The following is an 18,044-nucleotide window of genomic DNA, read 5'->3' on the forward strand; positions in this document are numbered from 1 at the left end:
TTTTTTTTTTTTTTTGTACTAGGGATTGAACCCAGAAGTGTTTAACCACTGAACTTCATCCCCAGCTCTTTTTATATTTTATTTTGAGACAGGGTTTCACTACTAAGTTGCTCTGGGCCTTGCTAAGTTGCTAGGCTGGCTTTGAGCTAATGATCCTTCTGCCTCAGCCTCCCAAGTCGCCGGGTGTATAGGTGTGTGCCACTGTGTGCAGTGGTACCTTACTTTTCACAAACAGCCTGGGGACATGTCAATAAACTAGCCTTTGCCCACTTCCTAGAGTGTTTAATCTAACAAAGCTTTGTGGTTAACCTATTTAGGTTTCTCTTATTTTATTTATTTATTGCTACTAGGGATTTAAGAAAGTTTGTGGTTACCTTATTTAGTTTCTTATTTATTTATTTGGTACTGGGGATTGAACCCAGGGCCTCACAAATGCTAGATAAGCATTCTCTACTACTAAGCTACATCCCAAACTTTTTTTTTTTTTTCATTTGTTTTTTAGTTTTAGGTGGACACATTATCTTTATTTTTTATTTTTATGTGTTGTTGAGGATCGAACCCAGCGCCCTGTGCATGCCAGGCGAATGTAGTACCGCTTGAACCACATCCCAAGCCCCCCAAACCCTTTTTAAAATTTTCTTTGAGACAGGGTCTCAATAAGTTGTCAAGGCTGGCTTGAGATCCTCCTGCCTCAGCCTTCTGAATTGCTTGGATTATAGGCAATACACCACTGCATGTGTTTTTTGTTTATTTTTTTGTTTTTAACCAGGTCTTAGATGCCTATGTACATGTAGACCTACACTCTTTTTTTCTTTCTGATTGCTGTTAAAACAGCAAAAACTTTAAAAAGTTTTAAAACTTTAAAACTTTAAAAAGTTGATTTTTACTTCATAAGCAAAATATACATTTGTTTTTCTTTCAGAAGCCCTGAGTTTGATCCCCAGCACCACAAAATAAATAATTAAATTAAATTAAATTAAATAAATACATTTTTGCTACAGTTAAACTCCTATATTGTGTTTGGGGACACACATGCACATGTGCACTCTCTCTCACACACACACAGGTACATTTTCACTCTGTTTTTAGTTACTGTAACCACTTTGGTATATATTCCACTTTTCTGTACATTTAAATACTTAAGTATCATGTTGTATTTGCATAAATAGATATTTTCACTCAGGGTTTAATTTTTTAATTGTTTCTTTTAAGAATTTGTTACCAAGGAACTTATTCTTTTTTTTTTTTTTTTTTATTATTTTGAGATATTGATGGACTTTTATTTTAATCATTTATTTATATGTGGGCTGAGGCTTGAACCCAGTGCTTCACATATGCTAGGCAAACGCTCTACCACTGAGCCACAACCCCAGCCAAGAAACTTACTCTTTTTTGTTTTGCAGTACTAGGGTTTGAAACCAATTGCTTTTTACCATTGAGCTACATTATCAGCCCCCCCACCATATATATATATATATATTTTTTTTTTGCTTTGTTGCCAAGGCTGGCCTCAAACTTGCAATCCTCCAGCCTCAGCCTCTCAAGTTGCTGGAGTGGATGCTTACTCAATAAATCTTAAAAATCCATTAATTTTTTCTAGCTCAGTGGAAGAGTGCTTGCCTAGCATATGTGAGGCACTGGGTTTGATCCTTAGCACCACATACTAATAAATAAAATAAAGCTCCATCAACAACAAAAAATATTTTTTTAAAAATCCATAAATTTTAATTCATATAAAACTTATCTCATTCCAGTATTCAATAAAATGAACAAATCACACTTTATTTATTTTCCTACCCATAACTATTTTAAAATTTTTTTGCTGTTACACATCGGTCTATTTAAAATTATTTGGTGTTTTTTTTTTTGTGTGTGTGTGTGTGTGTGGTGCTGGAGATTGAACCCAGGGCCTTGTGCATGCAAGGCAAGCACTCTACCAACTGAGCTATATCCCCTTAAAATTATTTTATACATAGAAATTTGGCACTTGAATGAGTCTATAGGACAAATAAAAACAAGAGATTGCTAAAGTTGAAATAAGTATTCATTTAAAATTTTCATAAATACTACCAAATTGTTCTCTAATAGTTTTTGAAAATTTGTATCCTCACTCTAATTTAAGAAGTGTGGTGGCACATATTTGTAAATCCCAGTGACTCAAGAAGCTGAGACAGGAGAATAGTGAGCTCAAGGCCAGCCTTAGCAATTTAGCAAGACCCTCAGCAACTTAATGAGACCCTGTCACAAAATAAAAAATAAAAAGGGCTGAGGGTGTGGCTTAGTAGTTAAGCACCGCTGGATTCAAAGCAAGTACAAAAAAAAAAGATGACAGCAACTATGACACTTATTACTCCTCAACCTCATTCAGTACTGTGTATTGAACTTTTTTACTGTCTAATAAATGATTAGGATAAAATGTAAATATCTACATATAGATATATAAAAGTCATCTTGATAATTTTTTTTTCTCTTTTAGGTCTTTCCATTCATACTTTCCATGGGAACTTCTTCGTTAGGTCAACAGACTTACTCTCTTTGCCCAATGTCAATCCTGATGCTGGGTATGCAGTACAGATGTCAGTAGAAGAAAGTCTTACTGACACTCAATTGGTTTCTTTTCAGTCAGCACTCTTGTACACTTCAAGCAAAGGTATATTTTTTGTTTGCTTTAATTATCGTAAAAACCATGAGCTCTATCCTCTTAAGAGAGAGTATTGTTAATTGTGTGCATAATATTATATTAAAGTTTTTTTGATGTGGTACTCTGTGGCCTATAATAAACTTTTCTTTGGAGGGAGGTTTTTTCCTTAAAAAAATATTTTTTAGTTTTAGGTGGACACAATATATTTTATTTTTATGTGGTGCTGAAAATTGAACCCAGTGCCTCATGCATGCGCGATACCACTTGAGCCACATCCCCAGCCCTGAGGGAGTTTTTTTTTTTTTTTAAACCAAAAGAGTATTCCCAATCATAAGAGCTATGTTTCCGTTATTGGTAAAGCCAACATGTTTGGCTTTAGTTTTCTGAATGATTTTGTTTCATTCTATTTTATTTTGGTACTGGAGATTGAACTCAGGAGCACCCAGCCACTGAGCCACACCCCCAACCCTTTTTTGTATTTTATTTAGAGGCAGGGTCTCACTGAGTTGCTTGGCACCTCACTTTTGCTGAGGCTGGATTTGAACTTGCTATCCTCCTGCCTCAGCGACCCGAGTTGCTGGGATTACAGGTGTGTGCCACCACACCAGGCTTCCTAAACGATTTTATTTATTCATTTATTTCACAGATATTTATTGAGAATCTCCTATGTATTAAACACTGGTTTTTCAGTTGAAAAATTCCTTTATATAACCTAATTCTAATAGGCAATCAGATAGTAAACAGGATAAATAACAGTTGTTCTTTCAAGATAGAGTACACAAGGAAGTTCTCACAGAAGTGATATTTGAGTTAAGTTTTGAAAAAACTGATGATAAAACACTTTTTCTTTTTTTTTTGTGGCACTGAAAATTGGACCAAGGGTGCTCTACCACTAGTTATATCTCCAGCCCTTTTTATTTTATTTTATTTTTAAGACAAGTGTCACTCAGTTGCTGAGGCTTGCCTCTAATTTGTGATCCTCCTGTCACTGGGATTACAGTTGTGCATCACCACACTTGGCTTTTTTTTCTTTTGAGATGGGGTCTTGCTATATTTCCCAAGTTGGCCTCAAACTTCTGGGCTCAAGTAATCCTTCCACCTCAGCCTCACAACTAGCTGGCATTACAGGTACATACTATGACACCTGACCATCAGAAAACACTTTTTAAGTTGTGATTTATTTGTTCCTAATTAATTTGTAATTTGTGTTTTAACCTAATCTGATGTGGGGCATGTTAATTTGCTATTTTATTTTAAAGATTTTTTACTCCTAACCTCTGTTAACACTCTCCTTAATTTTGGAGGAGACTTTCTATGTTATATGTATTCAATCTTTATAGCCCCTCCAAAATTTATGGAAAGTATGAAGTAAGGACACTTTAATAAAAACCTTTAAGAGGAATATTCTGTATGATTATAATTAATATGACACACTATAAATGTAAAGTAAGATGGATTTCTGTCTCTAGGTACCATTTTTTATTTGATAAAAAACCCAGCTCAGTCCCTTTTCTGTTCATTGTAAAAATTTATAATTGATATATGGTAAAAGACAATTATTTTTATTTTGTTTTATTTTTTCGGAGGTACCCAGGATCAAACCCATGGCTTTTGTGCATGCTAAGCACATACCCTGTTCCTGAATTACTCCCCAACTGAATGCACCTTTTTCTTTTGTTTTTGGTTGGTTTGTGTTGATGTCACTTATTTGTTTGCAGTGCTGGGGATTGAACCCAGGGCCTCAAGTATGCTAGGCAAGTGTTCTACCTGTGAGCTACATCACTGGCCCTTTTTCATTTTATTTTGAGTCTAGCCTGTGCAACTTAGTGAGATCCTGAAGGAGAAAGGTGACAAGATTCAAACTGGTATTAAACTCTTTGGGTCTCACTAAGTTACCCAGGCTAGACTCAAACTCATGATTCTGCCTCAGCTTCACAAGTAGCTGAAATTACATGTGTGCACCACTAGTTCAGTTGAATGAACCATTTTGAATGTAAAATTCGCAAGTTTTGACAAATGTGTCATGTGACTATCACCATAATAAAGACATAATTGGTTCCATCATTCCCAGCATCACCCTTTGCTTTTGTAACCATTCTCTCTCTCCCATCCCCAGCCTCTGGTAACCACTGAGAGTTTTGTCTTGCAGGAGTGTCAAAAAATGGAATCATATATAGGTTGAGCATCTCTTATCTGAAATGCTTAGGACTAGAAGTGGTTTTGATTTAGAATTTTTTTCAAATGTGGATATATTTGCATATACATAATGAAATATCTTGGAAATAGGATCCAAGCCTTAACAAAATTTATATTTCATATACAACTTACATACAAAAATTTCTTTCTGTGATTAAGAAGTATAAAGTTTTTCTAAACTTTAAATGTCAAAAATAGGCTAAAATGTCAAAAAATAGGCTATAAAACAAGCAAGAGTAGTGATGTCTTATATATATTAACTCAGAAATTTTATTGCAAAAGAAGTAACCAGAAAATTTAGAAAGGAGATTTATAAAAACCTAGCATACTTATAACAAATTAAAATTTTTAAAAAATAAAAAATCCCTAGCATACTATCATTTAAATACAATCCCTGTTATCTATTTTGTAATAATATGAACAAAAAAAATTTATAGTTGAAAAAAAGCTTTGATTTTCACCAACTAAAATTTTTATAGGTCTCTGCTTCCTATAATCCTACTTGGTTAAGTTGAAATGAGTTTAACATAATCTTTTTTGTATATAGTTGTGCCTTACTATTGTGTGTTTTCCCAAAGGTGAAAGAAGAATTCGTGTCCATACTTTGTGTTTGCCAGTAGTTTCAACTCTAAATGAAATCTTTCTTGGAGCTGATGTTCAAGCAATTTTGGGGTTATTGGCCAATATGGGTAAGAGTTGTTATCACTTGTAAATATTTTGCAAGTAATACCATTCGGCAAATCCACCTAATTTTGTTTTCTTTTATGTAACTAACTTTACAGGTTTCAATGTTTGGGTGATTGTAACTATTTCATTGAAAAGATCTGCTGCTATGATTTCACCCATTGCAGTTTGCAATTCCATTATTTTTAGAAAGTTTACAGTTATAAAGTCATCATCACAATCTAATTTCAGAACATTTTAATCACCCAGAAAGAATCTCATGCCCATTAGCAGTTAGTGCCCACTCCTTCCTCCATCTCTCACTGACCTTAAGCAACCACTAAACTATTTTCTATTTATATTTATGTCCTTTGAACTAAAATAACTATATCTAACAGAATAGTTAATATTAATGCTTAACAAACTGTCGTGTGTATATATATATACACAATGGAGTGTTACTTAGCTATTAAGAAGAATGACTTCATGACATTTGCCAGTAAATGGATAGACCCGGAGACTATCATGCTAAGTGAAATAAGCCAATCCCCAAAACCCAAAGGTCAAATGTTTTTATTGATGTGCAGAAGCTAACCCACAATAAGGGGTGGGAGTAGAATAGAACTTCAGTAGATTAGACAAATAGGAATGAAGGGAAGGGAGAAGGGATAGGAAAAAAAAAGATAGTGAGATGAATCTGACATAATTTTTTTATATACATATATGAATACACCATGGTGTTCTCACCACCATGTATATCCACAAAAAATGGGGTCCTGATTAGAATAAGATATATTCCATGCTTGTATAATCATATCAAAATGGATTCTACGGTCATACATTTAAAAAGAAGCAATAAAATAATGAAAAATTAGTGCTTAATAAGGTGGTTTTTTGGTGGTGGTTGGTGGTCTTTTTTTTATTTTTTGGTGGTACTTGGAATTGAACCCAGGCCCTTGCTAGGGAAGTGCTCTGCCACTGAGCCATACCCCTAGTCTCCTTCTTGATATTTTTTTCCCCTTTTCAGACATACAGAGTTTAATACCAGTTTGATTCTTGCCACCTTTCTCCTTCAGGAAAGACTTTCACAGGGCCCATTTACTTCAAATTTAAATCTACTTTATAACAGGAATAGTTACTGTTTTCTGAATTTCCTGTTGGGAAAATTTTCTTTCATCGAGCCTGATAGAGGATCCAGTCCTTACTTTAGTCTTATTATGTTATCAAAATTTGAAGATCATGGGGTGGACATGGTGGCAGATGCCTGTAATCCCAAGACTTGTGTAGCTGAGCATAAGGATTGCAAGTTCCAGGCCAGCTTGGGCAATTTAGCAAGACCCTATCTTAAAATTTAAAAATAGCTCATTGTTGACTATGTTCTCTCATGAAGTTTAATCCCCAGTACTGCAAAATACAAACAGTGGGCGTGGCACTGCATGCCTGAATCCTGGTGGTTTGGGAGGCTGAGGCAGGAAGATCACAAGTTCAAAGCCAGCCTCAGCAATTTAGCAAGACTACCTTAAAATAACAGTATGATCATTATTATTATAACAGTAATAAGTATCAGGCAATATTTATGGATTTAAAAAGAAATCTTCACGATAGTTTTTTTTTTTTTTTTCTTTTCTTTGTGTGTGGTGCTAGGGATTAAAACCCAGGACCTCATACCCATTAAGCTTCACAATACCTTTTGTATATATTAGTTCTGCTACCATATTTGGTTGAGCCAGGTATGCACATTTTTTCATGTTTTGTCATCTTTCAAATCAGAGTTTATCTTGAGTTGATGAAGTGTTAAGAGTTGCTTTTGATAATAATATTTTTGTTTCCAACCTACATGTAAATTTTGGTCATAGCATTTAATAACATCATTAAATGTGTTTTTGATACCACATGGATTGATTTTAGTTGCAGGTTGAGGAGTCTTCAAAACAATTACATTATTTTTAGTATTAAGAAAAAAAATGTTTTTGGTATACAGAAACATGTATAGATAGTGGCATAATTGCTGGGCATGGTAGCGCACGCCTGTGATCCCCACGGCTAGGAGGCTGAGGCAGGAGGATCCTGAGTTCAAAGCCAGCCTCAGCAACTTAGTGAGGCACTAAGCAACTCACTGAGACCCTGTCTCTAAATGAAATATGAAAAAGGGCCGGGATGTGACTCGGTGAGTGGTTAAGCACCCCTGGGTTCAATCCCTGGTACCAAAAAACAAAACAGTGACATAACTGATGATGAAAATTTGTCTAAATAATTTTCTAAAATAAAAACTCCATGTGACAGAAAAGCAGCCTCCCTTTTCTATTTAATTTCAGGGTTTTCCCCTTTCTCAGTGGTATAAACTAAAATGGTGGCTTAATCAATTTAATAGTAAGTAGTTTTTCCATTTTACGAAGAAAGGAATGTAGGCTCAGGAGGGTTGAGTTACTTGTCAAACTGGCATACAGCTAAGAAAACGGCAGATCAGGGCTGGGGTTGTGGCTCAGCAGTAGAGTGCTTGCCTTGCACATGCAAGACCCTGGGTTCGAAGTGGAATAAAGATACTGTGTCCAACTACAACTAAAAAGAAATTTCAAAAGAGGTTAGTTTGATTCTCCAGAGCATACTTTTATCTGTAAATTTTGGCTCATTATGTTTATAATAAATCAGAGAGAGGCTCAATATAGTTTTAAAAAGTTACCTCATCTATGCTTACAGTGCAGTTGTTAAATTTTGTCTTGTCTCTTGTCCCTGTCCTTACCTCTATTAGCTGTTGACAGGTCCATGACTTCCAGTCTGAGTGACGCCCGAGATGCTCTAGTGAATGCCGTCATTGACTCTCTTGCAGCTTACCGATCTTCAGTCTTAAGTAACCAGCAGCCTGGACTCATGGTTCCTTTCTCTTTGAGACTTTTTCCACTTTTTGTATTGGCTCTCCTTAAACAGGTAAGAAAAACAAAAACCAGAAACTAGCACAGTGAAAATGACAAAAGCCAAAATTTTTATTATGTGAAACACTAAACATTATTTAACTTTATGTCAGTTAAATTTTCTGAGGATAGAGACCTGACCTCTTATTTGAAACTTGAAAAGATTTACAGCCAAAGAAATTTAAGAATAATTGATTTAAAGCAAGTGCCTTGAGCATAAGAGATACTAAACATTAAAATGTTATAAAAAATTCAGTTTTCCAAAACATGAATCGTATATTTTATTTCTAGCACAAGAAGACACATATGTACTCCATGTTCTCACTTATACCTGGAACCTAAAAAAACAAACAAAAACAGAATGGTGGTTATCAGAGACTCGGGGGTGAAGGGGATGGGGAAATATTGGTCAAAGTTAGACTGGAGGAATAATAAGCACATGATAGGTGTTGGATATGAACCAGATGGGGTGATATATGCCTGTAATCCCAGAGACTTGGGAGGCTGAGGCAGGAGGATTGTGCATTTGAGGCCAGCCTGAGCAGTTTAGCAAGAACCTGTCTCAAAACACTGCTAGAGATGTAGCTCAGAGGTAGAACACTCATGGATTAATTCGAGGTACTGGGGGGGAAAAAGTATTCAAGATCATGGATTATTGTGTATTAGTCAGCTTTTTGTCCTTATGACCCAAGTATACAACAAAAACAATTTAGAGGAGAAAAAGCTTATTTTGGCTTATGGTTTCAAAGGTTCAGTCTCTGTTGGGCCAACTTTATTGCTCTGGGCCCAAAGTGAGGCAGAACATCACCTCAAAAGGGGATGGCAGAGGATTACCACATGGCAGCCAGTCCAAGGGGAAAGGGCTGCTGGGAAAACTCTTCTAGGACATACCCAGTGACATACCTCCTCCAGCCACACCCCATCTACTGCAGTTACCACCCACTTAGTCCATTAAAATAAGGATGAACCTATTAGGTTCTAGCTTTTATGGTCTAATCATTTAATCTCTGAATATTCCTGCATTAACACAGGAGTTAGGTGTTGAGTTTTCTTTTTGGTACTAGTTATTAAACCCAGGATTGCTTAACCACTGAGCCACACGCCCAGTTGCCTTTCCTTTTGTGATCCTGTAGCCTTTTTTTTTTTTTAAGTTATAGGTGGACACTGTATCTTTATTTTTTATTTACTTATGTTTTTATGTGGTACTGAGAATCGAACCCAGTGCCTCACATGTGCTAGGCAAGTGCTTTACCACTGAGCTACAACTCCAGCCCCCTGAGGCACTTTTTATAGCTTTATTTATAGGATTTTTCATTTGACTCATTATTTATGTCTCCCCTGCTTGTTCTTTGTACCTTCTTTACCTCCCCCAAGAGAAAGAACTCTAGGCTGGTGGAATAGGCTTATTTGTCCCGTGTCCAGAATTATACTTTAAGTAAACTTCCCTTATAGATTTTTATTTTTATTTTATTTTATTTATTTATTTAGGTTCTGGAGATTAAACCTAGGGATGTTTTACCACTGAGCCTCATACCCAGCTCTTTTTATTTTGAGACAGAGTATCACTAAGTTGCTAAGGCTGGCCTTAAACTTGTGATCCTCCTGCCTCGGCCCCCCAGGTTTCAGGGATTACAGGCATGTGCTACCAATCCCAGGTCTTATAAATTTTTATTTAAAAGCTCATGTTAAGCCAGGCACAGGATAACAAATTTGAATACATCCTCAGCAATTTAGCAAGACCCTGTTCAACCTCAAAAGAGAAGGACTTGGATGTAACTCAGTGGTAAAGTGCCCCTGAGTTCTATCCCCAATACCAAAATAAATAAAAACCTAGCTTCGTGTTAATGCTTTTTATTAAAAGCACTGATCAAAGACTGCTCTGGATCTTATTAATTTCTGTACTTTTTCACTTCTCTAGGTCTACCTGTATCCTGGTATGGTGGTGTATGCCTGTAATTCTAACAGTTGTAGGGGGTTGAGTTAAGAGGATCATAAGTTTGAGGCCAGCCTCAGCAACTTAGTGAGACCCTGTCTCAAAATAGAAAATTAAAAGGGCCAGGGATGTGGCTCACTTGTTAAGTGCTCCTAGTAGGTTAAATCCTTTGTACCAAAAGAAAAAAAGAAAAAAGATCTGCCTGTCTGGTATATATAATTTCTTCCAGGTGAGATAGGGAACCTACTATTCCTTAATTGGAATGACTTTTGAACCAAACACCTAATAGTAACAATTTTAAGGAGGAAGAGTTTATTTTGGGGCTCATGGTTTCATAGGTCTCAGTCTATAGATGGTTGACTCCATTCCTTGGGTCCTGATGTGAGGCAGACATCATGGTGGAAGTGTGTGGCAGAGCACAGCAGCTGGGAACATAGCAACTGGAAGCAGAGAGTTTTGTTCAACAAGGACAAAATATATACCCTAAAGGCATGCCCCCAGGGACCCACCTCCTCCAACCATACCCTACCTGCCAATAGTTACCATTTAATCCCTATCAGAAGATTAATTCATGATTACATTAAGGCTTTCATAACCCAATCATTTCACGTCTAGACTTTCTTGCATTTTCTCATATATGAGCTTTTGGGTGCCACCTCACATCTAAACCATAACATCATCTTTTATTTGTAGTAAGTGCATTTGTTTCAAAGCATAATTTCATTGTTGTTTCCCTCTGTCTCTTTTTTACTCCTTTTGATCAACTGGAACTTTTTAAAAACCTTACCTCAAAACTTCATTATTCCCCACAAAGCTCAATCACCAGTTAAATCTCACTGTAATGCTATTCTTTTTTTTTTTTAAGAGAGAGAGAGAGAGAATTTTTAAATATTTATTTTTCAGTTTTCTGCGGACACAACATCTTTGTTTGTATGTGGTGCTGAGGATCGAACCCGGGCCGCACGCATGCCAGGCGAGCGCGCTACCACCTGAGCCACATCCCCAGCCCTCACTATAATGCTGTTCTACTAAGCAGTTGTCCTCATTTGTATTACCATCGTCATTGTTTTTTTTTTTTTTTTAATATTTATTTTTTAGTTTTCGGTGGACACAGCATCTTTATTTTTTATTTGTATGTGGTGCTGAGGTTCGAACCCAGTGCCTCGCGCATGCCAGGCAAGCGCACTACCGCTTGAGCTACATCCCCAGCCCCATCATTGATTTTTAAGCTTTGGTACATTGCTTATTTCTCTAACAGTGGAAGAAACAATGATAGCCATCGTCAATTATCACCCAGCATTTATAGAGCACTTAATGGGTGTCATTGGTCCTTGATATGTGCCTTTATTTTATCTGTAGTGTAGTGTCATCCTTCCTGTAGTGTTAATCATTATGTCACTTTCTCTATATGGCATATAGAGTGTAGCTACCATTTCTTTCAGTAAATGTTGAGCACATTAATTAGCTTCATAGAGAATAATGGGGTTTTGATGGAAAGGAGTAAAAGAGATGACCCTATTTTATTGATTAGGAAACAGACACCAAGGAGATCAAATAACTTTGCCATGGTTTGTTAATTTCTTAAGACATTTAAATAAACCTATGGTCACCATTTAATACACTATTTAATTAATATATATATATATATAATTTTATATATATAATTTTAAGAAGTGTGTGACTTTTTAAAAAATATTTTTTTAAGATTTTTTAAGGGCTGGGATTGTGGCTCAGCGGTAGAGTGCTCGCCTAGCATGAGCGTTAGGACCCGGGTTTGATTCTCAGCACCACATAAAAATAAATCCATTGTGTTGTGTCCATCTACACCAAAAAATAAATTTAAAAAAAGATTTTAAAAATATTTTAATATTTTTTAAATATTATTTTTTAAATAATTTACACTAAATCTTCCAATTCTGTCAGAAGATAATCTTTTTACAACTAACATTTACAAAGTTCTATATTTTGTTTTGCTTTTTGTTATAGAAATCATTCCAGACTGGGACAAATGCTCGTCTAGATGAACGCATCTTTGCTATGTGTCAAGTGAAAAATCAGCCCTTGGTTTACCTTATGCTTACAACACATCCCAGTTTGTATAGAGTTGACAATCTCTCTGATGAGGTAAGATCAATTTCCTTTTTTAGTGGCTTTTCCTTGAGGGTTTATAAGCTCAATGTCATATTTAGTCTAGTACAGAATTATGGAAGGATTTGTTATTAAAATTCTTTATTTATATTGCTTGCTAGGTTTATGTAAAGAAATTTTAGAGCCAGGCACTGTTGCACATGCCTGTAATCCCAGTGACTTGGGAAGCTGAGGCAAGAGGAGTTCAAGTTTGAGATCAGCCTCAGCAACTTAGCAAGACCCTGTCTCAAAATTAAAAGCTGGGGATGGGCTCAGTGGTTAAATGCCCCTGGGTTCAATCCGTGGTACCAAAAAATAAATAAATAACAAACTAAAAAAATGTTCAGTTTAGGGAAGCTCTGGAAAATAGTGTCAATCTGTTTCCAAAGACAAATCTCTAGAGCAGATCTAAGAAAGTATGAGATTATCAAATTGACCAGAGAAACCTACTTATTTATTTAAACAAATTGATCTGTATCTTGAGCATGAGATTATACCTGAACACCCTAGGTCAATGTTCAGTGTAACAGTGTCCTTGAATTAAAGAAAAAATATTTATCCAAGTTGTAATATTTTTGGCTTTTGATAGAAAATTTATTGGAGTTGAAGTCATAAGCATGAAGTCATAATCTTTCTAAAATTGTGATCAAGTTTAGATATTGTATGTTGAAAATAGTGTTTTGGTTAAAACCTTTTAAAATATAAAGAATTTTAGATAACTTAAATTGTGAAATGTGAGGTTTTTGTTTTGTTTTTGCAAATGAAAACTCTTGTGAACATTATTAATTTATATTACAAAAATAAATATATGTATATATAACTGTAGAGTAATCCTATTGGATTAAGTTCAGTTAAGTGTGTTTAATTAAGTAGGCTTTACCTTTTTTTCACATTAAAATATAACATCATGACAAATTAACAAAAATATCGAATGTAATTTATTATGTCTATAATATGGATACCACTAGAGAGAATCTATTAGACTTTAAGATTTAAAGACTCTGCATTAGTTTCATAGTTTCTGATCAGCCTTCTCTATATAGACTAGAAAACAGAGCAACTTCCTTTCCTCACCATCTGAAAAAGACAAAGCTCCATTTTCTTAGTTCACATGTGAAAATCTCTGGGGGAAATTTCTCAGTGGGTGTATCAGGGTTATAGTCTCTTCTGCTTCCCACTTTTCCCAAGGCCAGAAATTTCAAAGTACTGTGTTACTAGTATTAAGCTAAAAGCCTCATCACTAAAGTGAAAAGAACAGGTCTCTCAAACAACAGGGAGTGCAAGATGGGAGTGATGCTGAAAGCAAAAGCACAGAGTAATAATGTCCTTTACAAGTATACTTTCTTCCTGTCCTTATTTTCCACACTTAATTTTGTTTGCTGTACTTAATTTTGAATTCTGATGTATTTGTGCTTTTGAACATTAAATGAATTAGTATATGTAAATCACTTAGAACAGTGCCTGGCCATAGGCACCATATAGATCATAACTATTATATCACTACCTCCACCATTATTAGCATTGTTATTATCATAATCTTTATCATAATTAAGCATATTTAGGAGTTGGAGATGTAGCTCAATGGTTTTAGTTTTTGGTGGACACAATATCTTTACTTTATGTGCTGCTGAGGATTGAACCCAGTGCCTCATGCATGCTAGGCAAGCACTCTACCACTGAGATACAACCGCAGCCCATTGTCACATTTGTTTTTAAAGCTAGTTAAGATCAGAGTTTAATTTTGGCTGGGTACATTGTCATCCACCTACCATCCCAGCAATTCAGGGAGTTTGAGGCAGGGGAATCACAAGTTTGAGATCAGCCTCAGCAACTTAGTGAGGGTCTAAGCAATAGAGAGAACCTGTCTTAAAAAATAATAAAAAGGGCTGGAGATGTAGCTCCATAGGTAAATACTCCTGCTTTAAATCACCAGTACCAAAAAATTAATAAGTTAATTTGGAGTTGGGCGCGATGGCACACGCCTATAATCCCAGTGGCTTGAGAGGCTGAGACAGGAGAATCACAAGTTCAAAGCCAACCTCAGCAACTTCAAGGCACTAAGCAACTCAGTGAGATCCTGTCTCTAAATAAAATACAAAATAGGGCTGGGGTTGTGGCTCAGTGGTCAAGTACTCCTGAATTCAACCCCATTATCGAAAAAAAAAGTTAATTTGGCTTTCTTGGGATTCACAGTGGCTTTGTTTAGATAAGTGGTAAATATTTCTTTATCATCTTCATATTTAGTTGTGAATAACTATAATTTGCCTAGTAAGGCCCATACTCTTGGAGGTAATGTTCCTTTTTGTTGTTAATTGTGACTGTATTTTCTGTACCTGAAAACCTTAATCTTTTGTTTAATTCCCCAGGGAGCACTCAACATCAATGATAGAACCATACCTCAGCCTCCTATCCTTCAACTCTCTGTGGAGAAGCTGAGTAGAGATGGGGCTTTCCTCATGGATGCAGGCTCTGTGAGTAGTTTGACAACTCTTGACCCTTCTTCCTCTAACTAGTGTATCTTTTTTAGCATTTGGCTTCATTCCTCTTAATATTTCTCTTCTTGAACAGATGACATACTCTTTAACCTACATATTCCTGTTGGCCATTTGCTGCCTTCACAGCCTCTGTTTCATGCCATGCATCAAATGTCTCATCCCAGTAAATACTGAATTGTTATTAGTTCAGTTACAGGCTGTACACTCTAAATATACTCATCCTTTAGATCTTTTAAAGCATACTAGGTGGTAGTGGTAAAGGTGAGTGAATAAACTATTAGGCTACCTCTCAAAATAATTTTATTCCTTTCACAGGTACTGATGCTTTGGGTTGGAAAAAATTGTGCACAAAATTTTCTCACCCAAGTTTTAGGAGTTCAAAACTATGCATCAATTCCACAGACTATGGTAAGATGCTTTTATTTTAGTGATTATAGATGACTTAAAGGATGCTTCACATGTGACAAAAATATGAGTATTCTATTTTGAAATCAGAAATTCATATTGTATATTTCTCCAAATGAGAAAATAAACCCACATTATGTTTCTTTCAAACTGAAAATGCTCTCATTTTACATTTTTGTCTTGTTTGTTTGTATTTTGAGACTAGGTCTTGCTCTGTTTCCAAGGCTGGCCTTGAAATCGTGAGCTTAAGACATCCTCCTGCCTTGGTCTCCCAAGTAGCTGGGATTACAGGCGTGCACCACCATGCCTATGTTTTAATGGCATTCTTTGTCGCTTTGCATTATTGATTTGTCTATTCTTATGTGTTTAACACAGTATTCTATTTTGAGGAGAAAGCATTGTATTTAGTTAATAATCAAAAAAGGATTTGCTGCAAATGGCATTAATGCATTGTGACATTTTTGGTTTTGACAAGTGATTTCTTATTTTTGGCAAGATCTTTTAAGCTGCTGCTTTGGAGAGAGAATTAAACTAATTTGCTGTACTGGTTTACATAACAAATAATAGGTGGTCATTGTTGGTTGAATTAATGTTAATTATTGAAAAAAGTAATAATGGGACTCTTGTCTGTCACTAATTGTGTGTTTTTGGACAAGTCACTCAGTAATCAGATTTGTAAAATAAGAATGCTCTTAGTCAGGCATGGTGGTGCATGTCTGTAATCCCAGCAACTCAGGAGGTTGAGGCAAGAGGATCACAAGTTTGAGGCCAGCCTCAGCAATTCAACAGAAACACTGTCTCAAAATTTAAAAATTAAAAAGAGTTGAGGATATAGTTTGTAGCTCATCAGTAGAGTGCCACTGGGTTAAATCCCCAGTACCATGGGGAAAAAAATTAGAATGCTTTTGCTTATGGAGGAATGATTGAAATAACCCTTGATAAATCACTTGTAAAATGGATAGTTTTGAATTATAAAGTTAGAATTAATAATAGATCATTTCGGGGGGGCTGGGGTTGTGGCTCAGCAGTGGAGCTCTCGTCTTGCACGTGCAAGACCCTGGGTTCAATTCTCAGCACCACATAAAAATGAATAAGTGAAATGAGGGTATTGTGTCCAACTACAACTAAAAAATAAATATTAAAAAAATTAAAAAAAAAAACTACTGAGGTTGTGGTAGAGTGGTAGAGTGCTCGCCTAGCATGCATGAGGCACTGGGTTCAATCCTCAGAACCACATAAACGTAAAATAAAGATACTGTGTCTACCTAAAACTAAGAAATAAAATAAAATAAATGTTATCTTTAAAAAACTATTAAAAAATAATAATAGATCATCTCATATAGTGTCATTTTTCAGTCTCTACTGCCAGTTTGTATCCAACTTTTATATATCAGGGTTCTATGACTGTTCATAGATGTCATTAGGGGTTTCATACATTTAAAAAAAGATTTATGTCAAGATTATAGCTAGGGGCCGGGTGTGGTGTTACATGCCTGTAAATCCTAGTGACTTGGGAAGCTGAGGCAGGAGGATCTCAATTTCAAGCAACTTACAGAGACTCTGTCTCAAAATAAAAAACAAACGGCTGGGAATATAGCTCAATGGTAAAGTACCCCTGATTCAATCCTCAGTACTCCCTTCCCCCAAAAAAAGATTATAGCCAGGATTAGCAGTAGCTTTCAGGCCCGGAGCAAAACTACTGGACTAGATGACCAGGTACTTTAAGTAATGAAGCAATAAAGAATCGTGATCTTTGTAATAACCATCTGAATGAACCAATTAATTCTAAATATCATAATAAAATGAAGAGAAGAGTTAAGCAAAATATACCTAAGGAGGTCTGCACCTGTTTTTGTAATTAAGGTTTTATTGGAACATAGCCATGCCCATCCACCTATGTGTTGCCTCTTATCTGCGTTAGTATAACAGCAACAGAAACAAAATGAACTCCAAGCTCTAAGTATTTAGTGTCTGGTGCAACAAAATCACCAGGTACTTAATAAACGTGGTTGTTATTTGTTTTGTTTCCTGATACTGAGAATTGAACACATGTTGGGCAAGTGCTCTACCATTGAGCTATATCCCTAGCCCCCACCTCTTTTTTAATTAGACTAGACTTCATTAAATTGCTCAGGCTGGTCTTAAACTTGAGATCCTCTCCCACTTCATACTCCCTAAATAGCTAGTATTATAGATGTGTGCCACCAACCCAGCAACATTAAAATTTGAGGAGCACTATAGACCATACATTAAATATATAATTAGAGTACATTGGTTTTATTTAACAGACAGACCTTCCAGAACTTGATACACCAGAATCTGCCAGAACAGTAGCTTTTATCTCCTGGCTTAGAGAGCAAAGACCATTTTTCCCAGTACTTTACATAATAAGGTAAGTCAAATTTTTCATTTGTAAAACAATTTGGCCTTGCAAGAACCTGTTTTGAATCATAGATATATGTGGCCTAATCCTAATGCTTAAGCAAACCTCTTAAAAGAATATGGAATTAAAATTGAAAACATTCCTTCTAAAAACTGGAAAAAGACAGGGATGCCCTTTTTCATCACTTCTATTTAACATAGGTCTTGAAACACTGGCCAGAGCAATTAGACAGATGAAAGAAATTAAAGGGATACACATAGGAAAAGAAGAACTCAAATTAGCACGATTTACC

The 18,044-nt window shown here is 35.7% G+C and overlaps 1 protein-coding gene and 1 long non-coding RNA gene across 5 annotated transcripts in view; one reads left to right on the forward strand and one right to left on the reverse strand.

Annotated features, from left to right (window-relative positions):
- The window catches only part of LOC125610805, a 20,562-nt gene extending 9,038 nt beyond the window's left edge, over positions 1-11,524 (reverse strand). Inside the window, exon 1 of the long non-coding RNA XR_007340864.1 lies at positions 11,263-11,524. This is a non-coding gene — a long non-coding RNA (uncharacterized LOC125610805). The remainder of the gene's footprint in view (positions 1-11,262) is intronic.
- The window catches only part of Sec24a (SEC24 homolog A, COPII coat complex component), an 81,263-nt gene that overhangs the window by 47,466 nt on the left and 15,753 nt on the right, over positions 1-18,044 (forward strand). For all 4 annotated transcript variants that reach the window (XM_048783802.1, XM_048783811.1, XM_015492774.2 and 1 more), the window contains 7 exons: positions 2,477-2,650; positions 5,416-5,526; positions 8,250-8,425; positions 12,329-12,466; positions 14,836-14,940; positions 15,280-15,372; positions 17,658-17,761. In XM_048783802.1, the coding sequence (XP_048639759.1) occupies positions 2,477-2,650; positions 5,416-5,526; positions 8,250-8,425; positions 12,329-12,466; positions 14,836-14,940; positions 15,280-15,372; positions 17,658-17,761 (901 nt within the window). The remainder of the gene's footprint in view (positions 1-2,476; positions 2,651-5,415; positions 5,527-8,249; positions 8,426-12,328; positions 12,467-14,835; positions 14,941-15,279; positions 15,373-17,657; positions 17,762-18,044) is intronic.

The sequence above is a fragment of the Marmota marmota genome, unplaced genomic scaffold (assembly GCF_001458135.2).
Source record: "Marmota marmota marmota unplaced genomic scaffold, marMar, whole genome shotgun sequence".
Taxonomy (NCBI): domain Eukaryota; kingdom Metazoa; phylum Chordata; class Mammalia; order Rodentia; family Sciuridae; genus Marmota; species Marmota marmota.